The 21496-nt window shown below is 40.4% G+C and overlaps 1 protein-coding gene across 1 annotated transcript in view; it reads left to right on the top strand.

Moving 5' to 3' along the window:
* DECR1 (2,4-dienoyl-CoA reductase 1) overlaps positions 1-15675 on the top strand; it is a 37795-nt gene extending 22120 nt beyond the window's left edge. Inside the window, exons 6-10 of the mRNA XM_004597220.4 lie at positions 6509-6608; positions 9512-9584; positions 14866-15012; positions 15430-15492; positions 15596-15675. Coding sequence (XP_004597277.3) covers positions 6509-6608; positions 9512-9584; positions 14866-15012; positions 15430-15492; positions 15596-15655 — 443 coding nt within the window. The 3' untranslated portion in view covers positions 15656-15675. The remainder of the gene's footprint in view (positions 1-6508; positions 6609-9511; positions 9585-14865; positions 15013-15429; positions 15493-15595) is intronic.
* Positions 15676-21496: the final 5821 nt, after the last annotated feature.

Here is a 21496-nt window from a genome sequence, read left to right as displayed (position 1 = left end):
AGCTACCACCTGTCACACCACCATCCTTTTTTGGCACCAGTTTGTTTCCCAGACACTCCACTTCTGATCCAGCACTCTGCTATTAGCTTGGAAAGCAATTGAAAATGGCTTAAGTGCTTGGGCCACTGTCAACCACATGGGAAATTTGAATGAAGCTCCTGGCTCCTGGCTTCACGGTACATGCCTGTTGCAGCCATTTGAGGAATGAACCAGTGGATGAAAGATTCTCTCTCTATCATCCCTTCTCCTGTCTCCCTATTTCTCTTTCTCGCTTTCCACAATTCTGTCATTCAAATAAATCTTAAAAAATGAAACTTTCGGGAACTAGTACTCTGGTATTGCAGAGTACAGTCCCTCTGCTTACAGAGCCAGCATCCTGTATGGGCTCTGGTTCAAGGCCCACTGATTCCACTTTCCATTTAGCTCCCAGCTGATGGCCTGGGAAAGCAACAGAGGATGGCCCAAATCTTTGGGCCTTTGCACCCATGTGGGAGACAAAGAAGAGACTCCTTGTCTCTGGCTTCAGCTCAGTCCACTTCTGGTCGTAGCTGTCATTTGGGGAGTGAACCAGCAGATGGAAGATCTCTCTCTCTCTCTTTCTCTGTCTTTCCTTTTTTCTGTAATCCTGCCTTCAAATAAAAATAAAGTAAATCTTAAAAAAAAGGAAATACTTGCACGAGGATAGGACACTCCTGAATAGAATTAACAGCAACAGTTATGTAATAGGTATTCCCTAAACTTGAATGAAATTTTCGAGATTCCTGCTTTTGGTAATCTGGGGCTCAGAGCAGGTCACCCAGATACACAGCTAGTAAGTAGAATTAGAATCTGAATCAGCGTATGAAGAGACATCACTGGTGGAAAATATCTGTTATGGGGAAGATATGTATGATTTCAAAATTGTTTTGCACCAAAATGTACATATTTTTTAAATTACATTTTGCCCATGAATTTTTTGAAAACTCTTCACCTCTGTTGCTCTCTGGACCGAAGTTGTTCCTTGATTGTTTTAATTTTCATAATTTACATTGAAATTGAATTTTAGAACTTTAGAGTTCTCTTCTGAAGTTGAGAGATAATGTTTCAAATTTTTTTTTTATCATTTTTGATAGTTAATGCCTTTTTTGCTTTTTAATGATTTATTCATCAATCATTTTTGCTTGAAAGACAGTTACAGAGAGATGGAGGGATAGGGAAAGACAGATCTTGCGTCTGGAATGGCTGAGGCTGAGCTGATGTGAAGCAGGGTGCAGGATCCCAAGGTTTTGGACTGTCCTCCACTGCTTTCCCAGGCCATAAGCAGGGAGCTGGATGGGAAGTGGAGCAGCCAGGATTAGAACCAGTGTCTGTCCACATGGGATGATGGTGCCACAGGAGGAAGCTTAGCTGGCTGCACCATGGTGCAGGCTTGGTAATATGATTTTTTTGTAAAAGATTTATTATTTGAAAGAGAGATGGGGAGAGACAGAGATTTTTCATTCAAGTGGTTGCAACAGCTGGAGCTGGTGTTGGTCAGTTGAAGATAGGAGTCAGGAGCTTTATCCGGGTTTCCCATGTGGGTGGTAGGGACCCAAGAAGTTGGGTCATTTTATGCTGCTTTCCCAGGTACATTAATAAGAAGTTGGGTTGGCAGTGGAGTAACCAGGGTGTGAACTGGTACCCACTTGGGATGCAGAGCTGTAGACAGTGGATTTACCCGTTACTCCATTGTGCCAGTTGCCGCGAATGTGATTTTTAGTGTTTCTTTGGTACTGTATTTTCAATTTTGAAATAATGAAGGATGGATGACATACTTTTAAAATTTTATTGTGATTATTACTAATGGCTATGGCTTATTACAGTGGAAGGATCCAAAAGCAATAGCAATGAAGGGTAAAAGCACACTGCACCAAGCTTGGGGAATTCAGCTTCCAACGAATTCCAGTGGAGCGATACAGGCATGTTTATTACTCTAGCCTCTTAGGCTGAAGAGTTTTCTACTTACGATTCCTTCTTTGAGCCTCAGAGTCTAGAGTTAGTTTCTGTCTGTCTGTTGTTGTCACACGTTTATTTCAATTTATTTGTTTGAAAGGCAGACTTTACAAAGAAGGAGACGGGGAGAGGGAGTTGGAGAGGGAGGAATGGAGAGTGGGAGAGAAAGAGATCTTCCACCCGTGGTTTGCTTCTCAGACGGTCGCACTATCCAGAACTAGCCAAAGCCCATAACTCCAGCCAGGTTTTCCATGTGCGTGTCAAGGACCAGAGTGCTTGAACTGTCATCTGTTGCTTTCCCAGGTACATTGTCAGGGATCTGGACCCAGAGCAGAGCAACCTGAAACTGTTGCTTCAGCATGGGACACTGATGCTGTAGGTGTTGGCTTGATGTTCTGTAATAGACACACAGTCATTTACATATTTTAGGGTGTAATGTGATAATTTGACATAATTTTATTAAATCTGCATCATTACCACTTCTTTCTGTTGGGTAACTTTAAACTCTACTTTTCTAGTTATTTTGAAATAATGCAATAAATTGTTCTAAACCATAGTCTCCCTTCATGCTAAGGAACACTATAACTTAATGTCTTATAATATTTGATACCTATTATTTAGCCTCCCACAGTCTCTTCTGCCTTCCTAACTCCTTGTGAACACTGTTCTCTGCTAAGATAGCATCAGCTGTTTTAGCTTTCACAAGTAAGTGGAAATATGCACTTGTCTTTGTGGATAGCATCATGTCCTTCAGTTTCATCCAGGTTTCCATAGGTGACAGGAATTTATTTTTTTTTTTATGGCTGAGCAAAGTTCTGCTGTGTATATATACCACAGTTCCTTTATCCACACACATATTGATGAATCTCGGTTCCCATGCCTGTCTATTGTGAGTGGTACTGCAGTCAAGATGGGAGTAAAGATAAATCTCTGGCAAAGTAATTTCATTTCTTTAAATACATTTGTTAGCTAGTAGGATTGCTGCATCATCTGATAGTTGTCTTTTTAGTTTTTTGAGACAAGTCTGAACTGTTTTTCATAATGGCCATGTTGATTTACATTCCACCAACAGCACGCAAGAATTCCCCTTTCTCGGTATCTTTGTCAACATGTTTGTTTTTGTGTTTTTTTTTTTTTTTAATTTTGAAAGGCAGATTTAGAGAGAGAGAGAGAGAGAGAGAGAGAGAGAGAGAGAGAGAGAGAGAGAAAGATCTTATATCTGCTAGTTCACTCCCCAAATGGCCACAATGACTGGAGCTGGTCTGGTCCTGAGCCAGGAGTCACGAGTCTTGAGCCATTTCTGGATCTTCCACAGGGTTGCAGGGGCCCAAGGACTACAGCCATCCTTTGCTGCTTTCGTAGGGGCATTAGCAGGGAGCTGGATCACAAGTGGAGTAGCTGGGACAAGAATCAATGCCCATATTAGATGCTGGTGCTTGCAGGTTGAAAATTAGACTGTTGGGCCCGGCATGGTGGCCTAGCGGCTAAAGTCCTCGTCCTGAACGCCCCAGGATCCCTTATGGGCGCCGGTTCTAATCCCACCAGCTCCACTTCCCATCCAGTGGCCTGGGAAAGCAGTTGAAGACGGCCCAAAGCTTTCGGTTCCTGCACCCGATGTACAGTTTTCCCAGCACCATTTGTTCCTACCATGTACGTTCTTGGCACCTTTGTCAAAAATCTATTGCCTTGAAGTATATGGGTTCATTTCTAGGTTCTCAAATATGTTCACTGGTTTGTGTGTTTGTTTTTGCAAGATGGTTATTTTATCGTTCCTTGTCTCCATTTTCTTGACCTCTCTAAATAACATAGATTTATTTCGGTTGAATACATCTATTTACCCTCTAGAAATTTACCATCTATAATCCTCTCCCATAGGCAGTTTATTCTCATTGAAAATATTGGCCTTCCCACATACAGAAAAATATATCTGACTAATCCTAGGAATCAGGGATTCTTTAGCTTGAACTTTCCATACCCCTGCCTTTTTTGAAGGCCAGCTTCTAATTGTTTCACTGTGTAGCATTTGTGCTATTGGAACGGTGCAATTATACATTTTTATTTTCTGCTTACATTTAAGAAAACTACAAAACAGCAGTATTTTATTCTAAGTAGTGGGCCATCTGAATTTTCCAGATTGAGAAAATAAAATGTGCAGAGAGAACAAGAGGAAATAACTGCTTTCGTTTTGGCTTCTAAAGTATATTATGATGATCCTACTCCTTTTCTCTCAACCTTGGGGGAAAAACCTATCTGTTAAATCTTAATTGGAAGATAGTGCACTGTGTGTTGCTGCATTTGCTTTGTGTAAGTAATTCAATTTTAAGGTCGTTTTTATATTGTGCGCTTGGCATCTGTTGTCAGTATACTGCCCTAGAGCCCACTGATGTTCTACATCCCGCTCTCTCTCTCTCTCTCTCTCTCTTAACAGAGTAACATTTTAGAAGCAAAGTAATTTTCAGATATTTGAGAGGCTGAGTTTGCTATAGCAAGTAGTTACCAGAATGACTAACATAATTGTTCTTATTTCTCATATCCTCAAAATGGTACTCCTGCCCCCTCTCCCACCCCCGTGTTCTCCAGGATGAGCTGAATTTTATTTCTACCCTGGAAAATGCTGAGGGAAAGAGAAACTAAATATGTGGAGAAGAGGAAAAAAAACTGAATGATCTTCAAACTTTTTTCCTTCAAATTTAAGTTTCTTAAAATACATTTTATTAAAGAATATATAAATAGATTCTTGAAGCTTTTCAAGATATTAAACTTGGAGCATGTTTTTATTTAGTGTTGTGATTAAATAAGTAGAAAGTCACTGATTTTCTCAGAGGCTAAAGACTGCTTTGTTGGGCCCTGGTGCAATGGTCTAGTGGTTAAGTCCTTGCTTTGCATCTGCTGGGATCCCATTTGGGTGCTGGTTCTAATCCCAGCTGCTCCACTTCCCATCCAACTCCTTGTGGTTTGGGAAAGCAGTAGAGGATTGCTGAAGGCTCCTGGCTCCTGCCTTCAGATCTGCTCAGCTCCAGTCATTGTGACCACTTGGGGAGTGAACCAGTGGATGGAAGATCTTTCTATAAATCTGATTTTCCAATAAAAAAAATCTTTACTCTGTTAAGCTTATAGTTTTGTAGTTAATTTACTTTGAGCCTGCTGCATTCCAGGCACTGTTAATTACTATACATGTATAGCTTTGTACAATTTAAAAACACAATTCATTTATTTAATTTCACTTTATCTGAAAAGTGAGAGCCAGGGAGATCTTATGTCCACTGGTTCACTCCCTGAAAGACTGTACCAGCCAGGACTAGTCTAGGCTGGAACTCGGTCTGCATTTCCCGTACGAGTGGCAGGGATCTAAGTGCGTGGACCGTCATCTTCTACCTCCCAGGATGGCATCAGCAGGGAGCCAGGGAAGAAGCGGAGGAGTCGGGACTTCAGCCAGGCACTGTGAGATGGTGTGCAGGCTTCCCAAATGACATCTTAAAAATTGTATAAAATGCCCACCCAATGCAGTTACTTCAGGTGGAACTTCAGAAAACAAGGAAAAACCATTTCAATCACTTGTAAATGAGTTCAATCATTTCAAGGTTCATTTTAAAGCTTTATTTGAGCAATCATACAGAAGACTTGGCTTTGGGGCTAGTTCAAGCCTCCTTCTGAGGCTGTCTGCTTTCTGAGATCTCTGCAGAAAGAACTGGTTCTCCTCGATGTTGCTTAGAATGTACATGGCTCCCAGCCTTGTGTGAGCCCTGGCCATTGTTCATCTTACAGCTTGCTGGCAGTACTTCTTTGGTCTTTTGGAATCTCACTCTGGTACATGCAGGCTGGTGTTTGGCCAAAGACCTAGGGAGACTTATGTAGATTTATGGCGCTCTGCTTGCCTAGGTTCCTCCTTTGAGGAGCTTGTAGTCAACACATTTATTTTCCTTAGCCCTCTCAAACTCTGCTCTCTGTCCCTGTAGCATAATGCAAGTATATTTTCTGTTTCAATTCTTTCTCCTTTATGGTAATGATATCACAGACTGTCTGATATCTTTGGGTAATGAGCTGGCAGTGGGGGATGTTCTTGGGACTCATTTTAGCTCATTGTCGTCTCAGGAATTCCTGTCCTTCCCTACCTGACGTACATATTTAAAAGGACAACTTTCTTGACATTTACAGTGGAAGAGTGAGTCCGTCAAGGCTGGAGGCAGAAAACCCTGCTACTTTTGGTTACGATTTGCTCCCACATAAGTGGTTCTTATTTCGTAGGAGTCCTGTCTAGCTGATTACTCAGGGTCTTGCGGTCAGTGACTCTGAGACTTGGGCCTTTGTATGGATTCACCAGGCATAAACTTCCGTGTAAGCACAGATTAGACCCTCTGAAAAGGCTGCAAGAACAGTAGCAGGATGTAGTCATTGCAGTTAGTTACTCTCAGTAGTTTAGAACTAGTGAAGCGTAGTTTTTGTTACACCCTTTTGCGTGAGATCCCCCTGTTATAAATCGTGTCTTCCTGATGTGAATTGTTATATTGTTCACCATTGCTGTCCTTTTGAATGTCAGGAGCGGCATTTCTTAGTATCACAACCATCTATGCTGAGAGTGGATCAGGTTTTGTGGTACCAAGTGCTTCTTCCAAAGCTGGCGTGGAAGCCATGACCAAGTGAGTACTCCCTTATTAATTCTGTAACTGAGGGTCAATTATGTTCTCTGATCACTCATGCAACTAATTTCTAGCCTTTTGATCTCTAGCTAGAGCAAAATAAAAGAGGGTACTTTGAATTCACCTGTTTGTTGGATGCAGTATGGTCCAAAGGAACTTTGGCCAGTGATGGGAATGCTCTGTAACTGGCACTGTCAGATCATCGTATGTGGCTTCTGAGCCCATTAAACACAATGACTCTTACGGAACAACTTCAAAACTTTAAACTTGGGAGCAGATGTCTTGCGTGGTGGTTCACACAGCTGTGTCCCACTTCAGAGTAGCTGGGCTGCATTTTCTGTTCTGGTACTTCTGCTTTCCTGCCAGTGCAGACCTGGTGAGGACTCATCCGTGTGGATGACATGGATTGGGCTGCTGGCTCCTAGATTTGACCCTGACCTAACCCCAACTGTTCTGGGCATTTTGTAAGTGGCTGGGTGTTCTTTCTGAACGAACATCCAATAAATAAAAATTATGAAATATTAGAATTAAATGGCCTGCCTTTTAGCCCTGTGCTTAGCATTTTAACTTGCACCACTAACCTGTGAAGTGAATTCCTCATCATATTACAGTAGTTCCTCAGTATATAGAGTGGCTTAGTGGGACCTGATCGGTCAGGTTAGTGGTGGAACAAATTTATCTGGCCTGCCTCCCAAGCAGAGACAAGGATGGGTGTTCCACCAGGAATGTACCCTTCCTAGGTTGCTCAGTGTTTCACAGGATGATGTAGGCTGTGCTCACTTCAGTAATCCTGTTAGACATGAAGTTACTGCTTCTTTGGCAGTTTGGGGTAGGTGCAGTACAAGTACACGCCCCAGGATGTTGTCACAGACCCCATCCAAAGCATCGTTCTCGGGTCAGCTCTTTCACTTCCGGTACAGCTTCCTGTTGATTGTTACTCTGGGCAACAGCAGATATGCTCCATGTGCTTGGGTTCCTGTCCCTCGTGTTGGATGCCTGCAGGGAGTTCCAGACTCCTGGCACTGACCTGGCGTACTTGGCTGTTGTAGGTACATAGGGAGTAAACGCATGGAAGATTTCTGTTTCTGTCCCCTGTCTGTTACTCTCCTTCTTCGTCCTTTTCTGCAGCTTCTCCCTCCCTCTTTCCTTTCCTCCACCGCTCTCTGTTTCTCCCAGTTTCTCTCATATCCTGCCTGTCAAATAAATGGATGAATAAACAAATCTGCTTTTAAAATGCATAGCTTGGAGTAGGCGATTTGCTTGTGAAAAAGATAATAGAGTCAGTCCATTTTTCTAATATGTATTCATGGATTAAGTGAGGCGCAGGCCTCCCTGGCATCCTGAGCTGCCTGTCCTGTAGGATTGGAATTGGTTTAGCTGAATTGGCCTTTGAGTTGTTATGGGGGCACTCTATTAATGGGTATCTGTGCTTTCATATAACACATTCAATTTCGTCTATTGCAAGGATACAGGACACTATTACACTGTTGAATTTTTCTTTTATCAGTCTTCCAGAAGACATGATTTTCTGGTCTTTCTATTAGAAAAAAAATGCGTCTTTCCTGAACACTTAGTTTGCTTTTTCCATGTGAGCTCTGTAAGTTGTGTAACGAACTGGGCTTAACTTTTTTGCGTAGGATCATGGAAACAGTAGATAGTAATTTGTGATCTGCCTCTGGCAGTTACAATTGAATTTAAAAATCCATTTAGGTATTAGCTTCCTTATCCCTATCTTTGTGTTTACTTTTTATTTGCTCTTTAATTTGTATTCCCTCTTTCTGCCTGCCTTCCTTCTTTGCATTATATATATATATTTTTAAAGCTACCTTAACACATTTAAAAAAACTAAATTAATGATATGAGTATGGGAAGTGGATGTTTATTTTGGTGCAAAACTTTTATGAAAACCATACAGTTATTCTTTTTTAAATAAATATCATAAAGTTAATCTTATAACTGCTACTAAGAAACTATAAAAGGCTGGGGGTAGAAATGGGGAGGGAGGAAGAGGGGAGAGGGAAGGACTGTATTGCAGTAAGTAATAAAAACATCGGGAAATGCATGAATTTTATTTTTTGCACCAGAATAAACATCTTTTAATTCCCTTTTCATAATCATTTTGAAATAGCCTCATTTGCACACAACCCTATATACTATTATAAATTCTGAGGGTGTAGAAGAGTGAAGCGAAGCTAGACCTACCAGCAGGCTTTGGAAACCAGTAGCTTCAGCGTTCTTTGCTGTTTGTGTTACTCTTTGCCTCAGAACATTTAGAAAGATTCCGTTAGTTTCCTGTTTCTTATAGTTTCCTATTTTCAATGCGGTTCCACAGTTGTATGAAAGCTTAGTTAAACATGGATATGGCTCATATCTTAAATCTGGAATCCATCTCTTATTCAATTAAATGACTTGTGGTATTGCAGACATTGTAATCCAAGGCACAGGTCTGTAAGCAAAATAACAATGAAGTTTATAAATGCAAGATTAACTTCCAGAAAATGTGGGGTAAGGGCATGAAGCCCTCATGTCTTGATGTGAGTAATGAATACTTACTCTAAAAACATATAATAACATGTAATAATCTTGTTCAATTGTACAGGGTAGGTAGTGCAACCTACTGTTTAAGGGCATGAAAACAGCAATGGAGATTCTACAACAGCGGGGCTGAGGGCAGACTTTTATACTAGGCCATTTGGGTTCCATAAGTTAGCAGCTTGACCCAGAGAAAAGAATTTGCATTCTGCTTGTCTCAACTACTGCTTCTGCTACATAGAGTGATAGCAGACTCTGTCTGTTTGGATTATAACCCTGGTGTGTAGTAAGCATGCAGTGTGTCTTGTTGATTTGTGTTTTCAGCACCTGATATAATATTTTTAAATTAATCTTGTCATTGTAATTTGTAGGTCTCTTGCAGCCGAATGGGGTAGATATGGAATGCGATTCAATGTGATTCAACCGGGGCCTATAAAAACCAAAGTAAGTTTTACTTTGCTTAACTTGTGAATGACTAAAGAATTAGGAAGTGACAGGTGTATTCTGATTATTTTGTGAACAACTTTTGGAGTGCCTGGATCTGAAACCAAGAATGTAGGAAGAAGTTTGTGCCATCTCCCAGTATGAGAGGTGGGCAAAACATAACAGCTGTATAACTTCTTGATAACTTCTATTTCTTTCTCTTAAACTTGCAGGATCTTTTTTTTTCCCCTTTGCTATTCTTTTTGACATTTTTTTCCTGATTTGCTTTGTCACTCTCAGTCTGTTATTATCCTATATTTTTAAATTTTGATATTTTAAAATCTCTTTGACATCCTCATTTAATTTTTAATATTCTTTGGAAGGTAGAATCAGATAGAGACAGGAAGAGAGTACGAGACAGCTTCCATCTGCTGGTTCACTCCTCTAAGGCCCACAGCAGCTGTGCGAGGCTGAAGCAGGTAGCTGGGATGTCATTTTGAGTCTTCCATAAAGGTGACAGGGACTCAAGTATTTGAGCTGCCATCTTCTGCTCCCTGTGTGTACAGCAGTAGGAAGCTGGGATCAGCCGCTGAACTGGGACTTAAACCTGGGCTGTATGATACATGATGCAGGTATCCCAAGTGGTGTCTGAACCTCTGCAGTAAACACCTGCTCCAGCATTTTTTTAAAAAAGATTTATTTATTTTTATTGGAAAGTCAGATATACAGATAGGAGGAGAGACAGAGAGGAAGATCTTCCGTATGATGATTCACTCTCAAAGTGGCCGCAAAGGCTGGACTGAGCCAATCCAAAGTCAGGAGCCAGGAGCTCTTCTGGATCTCCCATGGGGGTGCAGGGCCCCAAGGCTTTGGGCTGTCCTCAACTGCTTTCCCAGGCCACAACAGGGAGCTGGGTGGGAAGTGGAGCTGCCGGGATTAGAACTGGCAGCCATATGGGATCCTGGTGTGTTCAAGGCAAGGACTTTATCAGCTAGGCCAACACGCTGGGCCCAGCCCAGCATTCTTTTTCAAAGTGATGAAACTGTTAACTGTATTTTTGATTTAAGAAGTGCTCTGGAAATTTACCATATGGGTTTGGTCTTGCCATAGGTAGCATTTTCTTTGACTCATGTCTTTGCCTTTTCACTCTCAGTCAATTATGCATGTCATCTAACTCCTACATTTCTCTGATTAAAATCTTTCCAATGGCATTCATTTCACCTAAAATTAATAATCCCACAGACATTCACTGTAATTCATAATTATCAGTAATTTTGTTGCAGATGTTGCTCAAATTCTCTTTAGTTCTTTATTCCCTCATATGATTGAAAATAACTTAATTCTCACGCTTCTTTTTTTTTTTCACACAAATAAAAAATTTATGGATGCAACCAGGATATAGCTTTGAAAATCCAGTCAAGTTTGTAACTTTTACTAAGGACTAATTGGGTGATAGGTAGTTCTTGAGTATTAACTATTAACATGGGAATAGACATTTATTAGTTTTATCAATTTGATTACTAGAAAATGGAAAAAAAATGCTTGTCTCTATTTCTCTTTCAAAGAAATGAAATGATTTTTTAAAAAAGCTTTGTTTTTATTGGAAAGGCTGATTTACAGAGAGAAGGAGAGACTGAGAGAAAGATCTTCCAGCTGCTGGATCACTCACCAAGTGGTTACAGTGTCTGGAGCTGAGCTGATCTGAAGCCAGGAGCCAGGACCCTCTTCCGGTTCTCCCACGTGGATGCGGGGTCCAAAGACTTTGGGCCGTCCTCGACTGCTCTCCCAGGCCACAAGCAGGGAGCTGGATGGGAAATGGAGGAACTGGAATACAAATGGCGTCTATATGGCATCCCTGTGCTTGAAGGCGAGGGTTAGCCAATTGAGCCATTGCATCAGACCCATAAAATAATTTTTGTTTCTTATTTTTCACTTTACAATTTTGTAGGCTTAGGACTTCCTCCATCTGCCGCCCCTCTCATCCTGTTCTCCCTCCGCCCCATTGTCTCCTGTGTTTTATAGTAAAATATTCTATCAGGTATAGTCTTGACTCCTAACTTTCTGCTCTCTATGTGCGTCATAACACTGTTGTCACAGGCAGTGGTAGAAGGATTCATATTTTGTTGTGTAGGTACATTTACAAGTTTCATTGGGGGTCTGCTTTTATTCAATCATAGAGATGCATTCTGTCAATTTTCTTTGATTTCTGGTACTGTTTTCCATTGCATCCTTCATTTGTGAGATTACAAGTGTATGTTTGTTTACTGTTATTTTTTGTTTCTATCGTTTATGAAGATTGCTTTATTTTTAGAGTGAACATATGATACCTGTCCTTTTGGGATTAGCTCATTTCACTGAGTATAATGGTCTGCAGTTGGGACCATTTGGTTGCAAATGATAAAATTTCATTTTTCTTAATAGCTAGTAGCATGTCAAAGAATAGATGTATCACAGTTTCCTTACCCAGTCCTCCTTCAGTGGGCATCTAGGTTGTTTCCATGGTTTTGCAATTGTTGGTTGTGCTGCAATGAATACAGAGGTGCAGGTTGCTTTCTCATATGTATGTATTAGTTCTTTTGGATATATTCTTAGGAGTGGGTTTGCTGGATTATATATATGTGAGTTTTCGATTGCCTGAGTACCACCCTCCACAGTGGCTACACCAGTCTGTGGTCCTACCAGCAGTGGATAGTGTACCTTTGCCCCAACATCCTCACCAGCAGGTGTTGTTTTAGGTTGGTGGTTTTCTGCATGTGGGCCATTCTCACTGCGGTTAGGTAGAATGAACCTCTGTGTCGCTTTTATTTGAATTTCCCTTATTTCTAGGGAGCGTAAGCACTTTTACATATACTGTTAGCCATTTGGATTTGTTCCTTGAAAAGCGCTCATCTCCTTTGCTGATTTCTTAACTGGTTTGTTTGTTTTGTTATTGTGTTTCTGGAGTTCTTTGTGTATTCTGAATATTAGCTCACTATTCTATAGTGTGCAAAGATTTTCTCTTACGCTGTTAGCAGCTTTTTTTACTTTGTTGATTGTTTCCTTTGCTGTACAGAAGCTTCTAAGTTTGATATAGTCCTGTGTGTTTATTTTGGTATGGACTACCTGTGCTTTTGATGCTTTTTCTAGAAAGTCTTTGCCTATGTCTATATCTTGGAGAGTACTTCTTATGTTTTCTTCTTCTACTAGATGGCAGTTTCTGGGTGATGCTTAGATCTGTTATCCGTTTCGATTTGCTTTGTGTGTGGTGAAAGGTGATGTCTTGTTTCGTACTTCTGCATGCTGCTCTCCAGTTGTTCCAACAACATTTGTTGAAGAGATCAACTTTATTCCCCGGGGTAGTTTCTGTTCTCTTGTCAAAGATTAGGTGACTGTACATCTGTGGGCCCTGTTCTGATGTTTCTATTCTGCTTCATTGCTCTTCCTATCTCTGTACCAGTGCCAGGCTGTTTTGATTACTACTACCCTATAATATGTCCTAAGATTTGGAATTGTGATTCCCTCCAGCTAGATTCTTATTCTTGGAGATAGTTTTGGCGATTTGTGGTCTCTTACATTTTCAGCTGGATTTTTGTATCTTTTTAAACTCTGGGAGGTATATTCTTGGGATTTTCATTGGGATCTTATTGAATCTGTATATTGTTCTTGGTAATATGGACGTTTTGAGTATGTTGACTCTGCCTATGCAGGAACATGGTATGTTTCTCCATTTTTACAAGTTTTCTTCTATTTGTTTTTTGAATGTTTTGTAGTTTTCCTTATAGAGATGTTTCACGTTTTTAGTTAGGTTAATTTCAAGGTATTTAGTTGTCTTCTATGCTATTTTGAAAGGGGCAGTGCCAACTAGTTCTTTTTCAGTCCTGGAGTAGTTTGTTATATACTAGGGCCATTGATTTATGTTCATTTATTTTGTATCTTGCCACCTTACCAAAATCTCTCATAAGTTCTGAAAGTCTCTTTATTGAGTCATTTGGTTTTCCTATGTATAGAATCATGTTGTCTATGAACAGAGACCGTTTGACTTTGTCTTTTCCAATTTAAATTCCTTTAATTTCTTTTTCTTGCCTAACAGCTCTTAGTGAGGACTTCCAGTAGTATGCTAAAGAGCAGTGACAACACTGAACGTTCTTGTCTAGCTCCGAATCTTAGTGGGAAAGCTTCCAATCTTTCCCAATTCAGTAGGATGCTGGCATCAGTTTTTTCATAAGTTGGTTTGATTATGTTGTAGTATGTTCCTTCTGTGCTTATCTTGCTTAGAGCTTTTAGCATTAAGTGGTGTTGGATCATATGGTTTTTTTATGGTCTTCAGTTTCTTGGTGTGATGCATCACATTTATAGATTTGCATATGTGAAACCGTCCCTGCATGCCAGGGATAAATCCCACCTGGTCTGGGTGAATAATCTGTTTCCTATATTGTTGGATTCTGTTGGCTAGTATTTTGTAGAATTTTATGTCTGTGTTCATCAGTGATATTGTGACACTGTGCTTCTGCATATTAAGTATCTCACATAGTTTGTGATGGGGCTGATGTGTGTGGCATAGTGCATAAAGCTACTGCCTGCTGTGCTGATACCACCCGTGGACCCCAGTTTGAATCCTGGCTGCATCACTTCTAATCCAGTTCCCTACTAATACATCTAGGAAAGCAGCAAAACATAGTCCTACCCCTTAGGCCTCCACATGGAAGACCCAAAACAAGCTCCGGGCTCCTAGCTTTGGATCAGCCCAGCTCTGGCTATTGCTGACATCTGGGGAGTGAGCCAGCAGATGGAAGATCTCTCTTTCCATCTCTCTCTCTCTTTCCCCTCTCCCTATCTCCCTTCTTCCTTCTCTTTCTCTCCCCTCTTAACTCTTTCAAATAAATAAATCTTAAAAAAAAAGTCTGTGGAAAGATGGAATTAAAAAGATGAATTTATTCTGATGCAAAAAAGGTTTGGAGTCCATGCATTATTTTGTGATAATATTTATCTTCAGTGGCCTTTTTGGGGGACCCTTGTATTTTTGAATACTTTTATATACATTTCTGCTAGTCCTTGTGACCATTTTGTGAGGGACTAAGATAGATGTATTTATTTTACAAGGAGGATAATTAAAGTAAAATGTTATATTTCCAGTGGTTTTTTTGGGTTTAATTAGATAAAATGACTTCCTTTGAACTGCTTGAATATGAAATTTTGGGGAATTTTATTACTTTTAAGGGGAAGAGGTTACCATCGTATGATTATATTTTATTCAGATTTGTTTCTTAAGGAAGAAATGGGTTGAATTTTTAAAAATTGCTTCTTTTTTTCCCCTCCATTTCAGGGTGCCTTTAGCCGTATGGACCCAACTGGAGCATTTGAGAGAGAGATGATTGACAGAATTCCCTGTGGTCGACTAGGGACTGCAGAAGAACTGGCAAATCTTGCTGTTTTCCTTTGTAGTGATTATGCTTCTTGGATTAATGGAGCTGTAAGCATTATTGTGTGTCTGCTTTCGGTGGGGAGGGCTCTGAGAGTGAGGAGGCTGGCCCATCGTGAAGTCTGTGCTACCAATGCTGAGTGTCAAGATGATTTAAAACATTTACTTAGCTATTAATGATAAAGTCAGCAAGAAATGTATTTATAATAAAAGTAACTTCATTAGAGGTGAGTTATCCTGATAGGTATGTCTTTAAAATCTTTATGACTGGATAGAATTTGAAATGGTAGAATATTCTGGATGGAATAAATTAATTTAGATTTAATCATCAGTTTTATTTTTAACATTCGGGTTTTGATTGAATGTGCCAAGAGGACATTCCATCCAGTTAGAATGTGGAAATGGCTATTGGCTCAGAATCTTTTAAAAAGAAATTTCATATCAGGGTTTTTCAATTCTTTTTTTCAGGTAATCAGATTTGATGGTGGAGAGGAAGTATTTATATCAGGTGAATTCAACAGCCTGAGGAAGGTAATGCCATTTTTCTGTGTATCAGACATCATTAGCAGCTAGGATACTAAGCTTCAAAACCATGTGGGAGTCATATTAAATTTACATCTGTTTTCTGTGTCAGGTTACCAAGGAACAGTGGGACACAATAGAAGGACTTATCAGGAAGACAAAAGGCTCCTGAGGTGACCACGTGCCTGCATCCCTTCCTCGTGGTGACACTAGAAGTCAGACAACAGAGTGCAAACTGACTGTAGGAAGATAGGATATTTTTTCTTCAAGTTGTAAAAACTTAGGACAACTGAACTGCTTGAGTTTCTGCCACCATGTGGAGACACTGATGGTGGGGCTCAGGTTCTCCTGCCTTCAGCACGAGCCAACCTGGCTGGTGGGGGATGTTTGTGGAGCTAACCAGTGGATGGAAGATCTGTCTCTGTTTGTCTCGCCTTCTCTGTGTCACTTTGCCTTTCTGATGAATAGAAAATGAGTCACTTTATTTCTGGTAAACAAAATAAGAAATAAAATAACTTTCTAATAAGTAAAATTAAATGTTGTTTTAAAATGTAAAAACATGGCCTTGTTCAGTGGTGTAGCAAGGTAATTCTCGACCTGTGGGGCTGGCATCCCATATGGCGGCCAATTCAGGTTCCAGCTGCTCCGCTTCCAATTGAGCTCCCTACTTGTGGACTGGGAAAGCATCAGCGGATGAAGTCCTTGGGCTCCTACATCAGCTGAGAGACCTGAATGAAGCTCCTAGCTCCAGGCGTCGGATCAGTTCCAACTGTTACTGCTACTTGGGAAGTGAACTAACAGGTGAAAGATCTCTCTCTCTCTCTCTGTAACTCTGCATTTCAAATAAAAATAATTCTTTCAAGAAAATGTAAAAACATGAATGAAAGGTGGACTTTGTTTCTACTTTCATTTTTGTCATGATTATATAAGAAAATAAGAGAATACAAAATAATTTTTAAAATACATTTTTAAAAAATTAGTGTTTTTTTAAATTTAGTTATTTTCTGTGAGGGTAGTTTGCATGTGCATATAGTGTTTTTTTTGGTTAAATTTTTATTTTGAACTTTTGAATTTTATAGTACAAGTGCATATAGTTTATGGAAAGAGTTTATAGAAAGAGTTTACCATGGGGGCCTGCACTGTGGCATAGTAAGCTAATCCTCCACCTCTGGCACCAGCATCCTGTATCAGTGCTGATTTGAATCGCAGCTGCTCCACTTCTGACCTGGTTTCCTGCCGGAGTCCAGCTCCAGCTGAGTTTGGAACTCGCTAAGGGTGTGTGGATGAGACGCAAAGAGGAATGAAATGGACCACAACGATCTCATGATCACAATGGACAATGCGAGAAAGCTGTCCCCTTTATTTATACAGAAGCAATCACAAGCTCTGGCACAGACTTTTGACGTCATGGTCAAATGGATGTATCCAAGAATAATTCTGCCATTTGTTTCACCCAAAAACAATAGAAGTTCCCACTACAATTCTTATTCTACAACTCAATTTTTTATCACAAAGAAAAGGAGAACCTAAAGATCAAGGAAAGAATGAAACCCTAAATACAGGTCCCTACATTAGCTTAACGTCAATGGGGACAGCTAAGACAGTATGAATAATAAAGGGCCCTTTTGCAAGATGTTGTTATTGACATTAATCTCCAAGCTCACACTGAGTAAAAAGCCAATGCCACAGTAGCAAACAATGCCTGAATAGATTAGAATTCTTCCGCAGGGTGGTCGTAGAGACATCCACAGAGCCCTGCCATACAGCGGGAAATTCCTTGCAGCCCTGCCTGCAATGGAACAATGCTCTTCACACCTTTGTCTCCCCCACATCCACTGCATGGACCCCAGCAGTTTCCTGCTTATGGACTGGGAAAGCAATGGAACATGGCTCAAGCCTTTGGGCCCCTGTGCACTGTGAGAAACCCAGAAGAAGGTCCTGGCTCCTAACTTGTCCAGCTCTGGCCATTGCAGTCATTTGGGGAGTGAACCAGTAGATGGAAGGCCTCTCTCATGTCCTTCTCTCTGTAAATCTGCCTAGCAAAGAAAATTAGATGAATCTGGTTTTTTTTGTTTGTTTGTTTGTTTTTAAGAAATTTGCTATAGTTTGTTCCCCAACTAGTTTCTATCTTCAACTCTTGAATGTTTGCTTGTATTTCTGGAAAATGCCCCCAGCTTATAAATGCAACATGTTTATTTTGCTATTTCTTGATTATGGCTCCAGTTGTAGAAACTGTTGAGTTTCTTCCCTGCAAACATGCTTGGACACAGGGAACACTTCTCCATGAATTCTACCACGACAGCTGTGCCTCTATTTTGCATTATTTGCTTTTTTCAAAAAAATATGTTTATGCCTTAATAAATTTTTTTGTTTCCCAAGATTTTTTGATCCTGTTTTAGGACATCTTGGCTACCATGTCATGAATTAGATCCCTTTTTAACACCTATCTGATGGTTAGTATTCCATGACTAATAGGTGTTATACTATATATTCTTTACTCAGAATTAGGTTATTTTTATTATTTTTAATTAAGTTTTATTCATTTATGTTCCAGTGCTCCTTTTGCAAATGCATTTTAAGAATTTTAGTATCACTATTGATCGACAGATTTTAATTATGTGTATTTATGGGGTTCAGTATAATTTTTCCATTTCTGCATACAATAACAGGCGAATTAGCATATTGATCATATGATTGACTTTTTTTTTGCAGTGAGACATTTGAAATGTATCCTCTTGTGTTTAAAGGCATTGCTAATTGTTATTGATTGTAGTCAGTTTGCTCTGTAGTAGGTTTCAAAGCCAGTATTTCTTTCGTCCACTATCTGCCAGGTTCTGGGAAGAACTCATCCTATTTGCTTCCTCCTTGAGTTCCACCTGCTTTGCCACATACAAATGAGATTTTCACGTATTATAAATACATACAGCATTTTCAGATTGGGAATTTTTCCTCATGACAGATTGTTAGAAATGTTACTAATCGAGTGTTATGATGCCTTTATTTTTATTTCAAAGCATATTACAGAGAGGCAGAGGGAGAAAAGTCTTCTATCTCCTGGTTCACTCCCTAGATGGCTGTAATGGACCAGGGGCGGGCCAGGTGGGAGCCAGGAGCTTCATCCGGGTTTCCCACGTGGGTATGGAGCTCCGAGCACTTGGGCTTGTCTTCACAGCTTTTCCTAGGCTGGAAGTGGAGCAGCCAGAACTTGAACTTGCACCCATATGGGATGTCAGCAGTGTAGGTGGCAGTTTAGCCCACTATACCACTCTGAGCTATGGAACTTTTAAAGGCTGTTGATATGTATTTCCAAATTTTTATTCCAAATATTTAAATGGGCTTACACACCTTAGAGCTTTGTGTCACCAAGTCCCTTTCAACAGTGACCTGATGACATGGCTGGCATTGTGGCATGGTGGGTGGAGCCAGCATCTGAGATGTTTACCAGCTACTTCACTTCTTTAACTTATTTTTATTGGAAATACTGATATACAGAGAGGAAGATCTTCTGTCTGTTGACTCGCTCCTTAAGTGGCTGCAATGACTAGGACTGCGCCGATCAGGGCTAGGGGGCCAGAGCCTCTTCCAGGTCTCCCACGTGGGTTCAGGGTCCCAAAGCTTTGGGCCGTCCTCAACTGCTTTCCCAGGACACAAGCAGGGAGCCAGATGCCAGATGGGAAGTGGGGCTGCTGAGACATACTGGCGACCATATGGGATCCCGGCGTGTACAAGACACGGACCCCAACCACTAGGCTCCCACGCTGGGCCCAGCTGGCTGCTTCACTTCTAATCCGGCTCTAATGACCTGGGGAAAGCAGCAGATGATGGCCTAAATGTTTGAGGCTCAGCTAGTCATGTGAGAAACCCCAGATAATGCTCCTGGCTTCAACCTGGCCCAACTTTTGCAATTGCACCCATCGGGGAAGTGAACCAGTAGACAGAAGATTCTCTCTGTCTCTGTCTCTCAAGCAAAATAAATAAATAAATCTTAAACAATTAGCTGACAACAATTAAAACCATTTCCCAGGGGCAGGTGTTTTGCCTTCTGGTTAAGCTACTCTCCTGATTTACCAGCATCCCATATTAGCATGGCTGAGTTCAAGAAGGCCTGGGTACCTTTCGGTTTCCAGCTTCCTGTTCATGCACAGCCTGAGAAGCATCAGGTGATGGGTCACTTGTGTTGTGCTTGTTTCCTGGGAGATCTGGACTGAGTTTCAATCTCCTAGTTTCTACTTGACTTGGTTGTAAGCTTCTGGAGAGTGAACCAGTGGATCAGGGCTGTCTCTTTAACGCAAATAAGTATATGAAAGTATTACCAAGTTTATAATATAGACCTTTAAAAATGTGCTTAATTATTAGGTATCCTCTTGTACTTGTAAATTTCCTATTTCTCTTTCTTACTGTTGGTTTCTCTGTCGGGCATTCTAAGTAGCTTTATTTATGTTCCTTTGTATTTTCTTGAGTTTCCCTCATTCCTGCGTACCATTTCAAACGGTGAATGAGAGAGCAAAACTTGTTTTTATGACAGAATCAGAGAAGAGAATTAATGGGGGGATATATTGGCTAGCAATATATTCCTGAAGCTGAAACAGAAACATTGACGGACAGTCACAACGCCATATGATAGGCCATGTCATTTTTTCACCTTAAGAATGATTGCTCTGTCATTGTAACTGATACCTTTTATAAGAGTCCTAATTCTCTTGCACTCATGGAAGAATTAATACTTAGTAAATTAAAGTGCAGCTTATTGGTAACACTGTCACTTATCTTACTATTAACATGTGAAACCTGCAGGAAATGTTTCAGGTACAATGTGACAGCCATTGTTTCTTTATTGTTCTTGTGGAAACAAAAGCAGTGATATTTAAGTGACTTTGAATAATAAGACTTTCGAGCTAGAAAATCCTTAGACAATACAAATTCTCAAACCTTTTATCACTGAGTCTGTGACTGAAGTTAATCTGACTGCTGTAGGTCACCACTGGTTAGCTTCACATCTCTTGACCAATTGTAGGTTTCTTAGGCTCATAGCTTAAATTGAGAGAGAACAGTATCTTTACGAGGTATCATGTTGTTGCTAAATGTTTCAACAGGAAGAAGCTCATAAATAAAAAACTTGTCTAATTGGAAAAGTGTGCAAATCACAAATTATAAAACGACTGAGTATATCATGTGATCACGACTCAGCTCAAGAAGCAGGTCATGGAGGCTGGTGTGTGGCACAGCAAATTAAGCTGCTACTTAGGCCCCCAGAATCCTGCATTAAAGTGCTGAATCCAGTCCCAGCTGCTCTGCTTCTGATTCAGCTCTCTGTTAGTGTGCCTGGGAACAAAGCAGATGACGGCCCAAGTTCTTGGGTCCCTGCCACCCTGGTTAGAGAACTAGATGAAGTTCCTGACTGCTGCCTTTGGGCTGGTCCAACCTTGGCTGTTTTTGGCTAGTTAGGGGGTAAATTAGTGGGTGAAGGCTCTTTCACTCTCTCCCTCTCTATGGCTCTTCCTTTCAACTAAAAAACAATCTTAAAATTAAAAACAAAACATTGCTGGGAATTCGGAAGCTTCCCTCTTGTTCCCCATTTAGATGCTCTACCTTCTTTATACCCACAATGCCATGAAACACTTACATAGCAGAAAGTTAATCTTGTAAGTGTTGCCATACTACGGTGATGTGGTGAAAAATGGCAGGAGGGGTAAATGGTTAGTGATGAAGGGAAGGGGCAGGAAGAAATACTTATATCTCCAGAACTATATAATGGACAACAATTATAGTAATAATAATAAATCCTACAAAAAGATTCCCTACTTGCTCCAATCTTGATTTAACACATGGCCAAGCAGGTTTTGAGATGTACATAAATAGAATCCTACATTCTGGCTTTGGTTGTGGGTAGCAGCTGTTTACGTATCTCATTGTCCAGTGATTTTCTCTGGATTACATGTTACAAATGGAGGCACCACAGCTTTAGTTCTGCTATTGGTAATTCAGATTGTTTCCAGTTTGAGTCTCTGCTAAA

This window comes from Ochotona princeps, chromosome 9 (assembly GCF_030435755.1).
Source record: "Ochotona princeps isolate mOchPri1 chromosome 9, mOchPri1.hap1, whole genome shotgun sequence".
NCBI classification, from domain to species: Eukaryota; Metazoa; Chordata; class Mammalia; order Lagomorpha; family Ochotonidae; genus Ochotona; species Ochotona princeps.
Note: the sequence above shows the minus strand (reverse complement) of the source record. Positions and strands in the feature narration are given on the sequence as shown.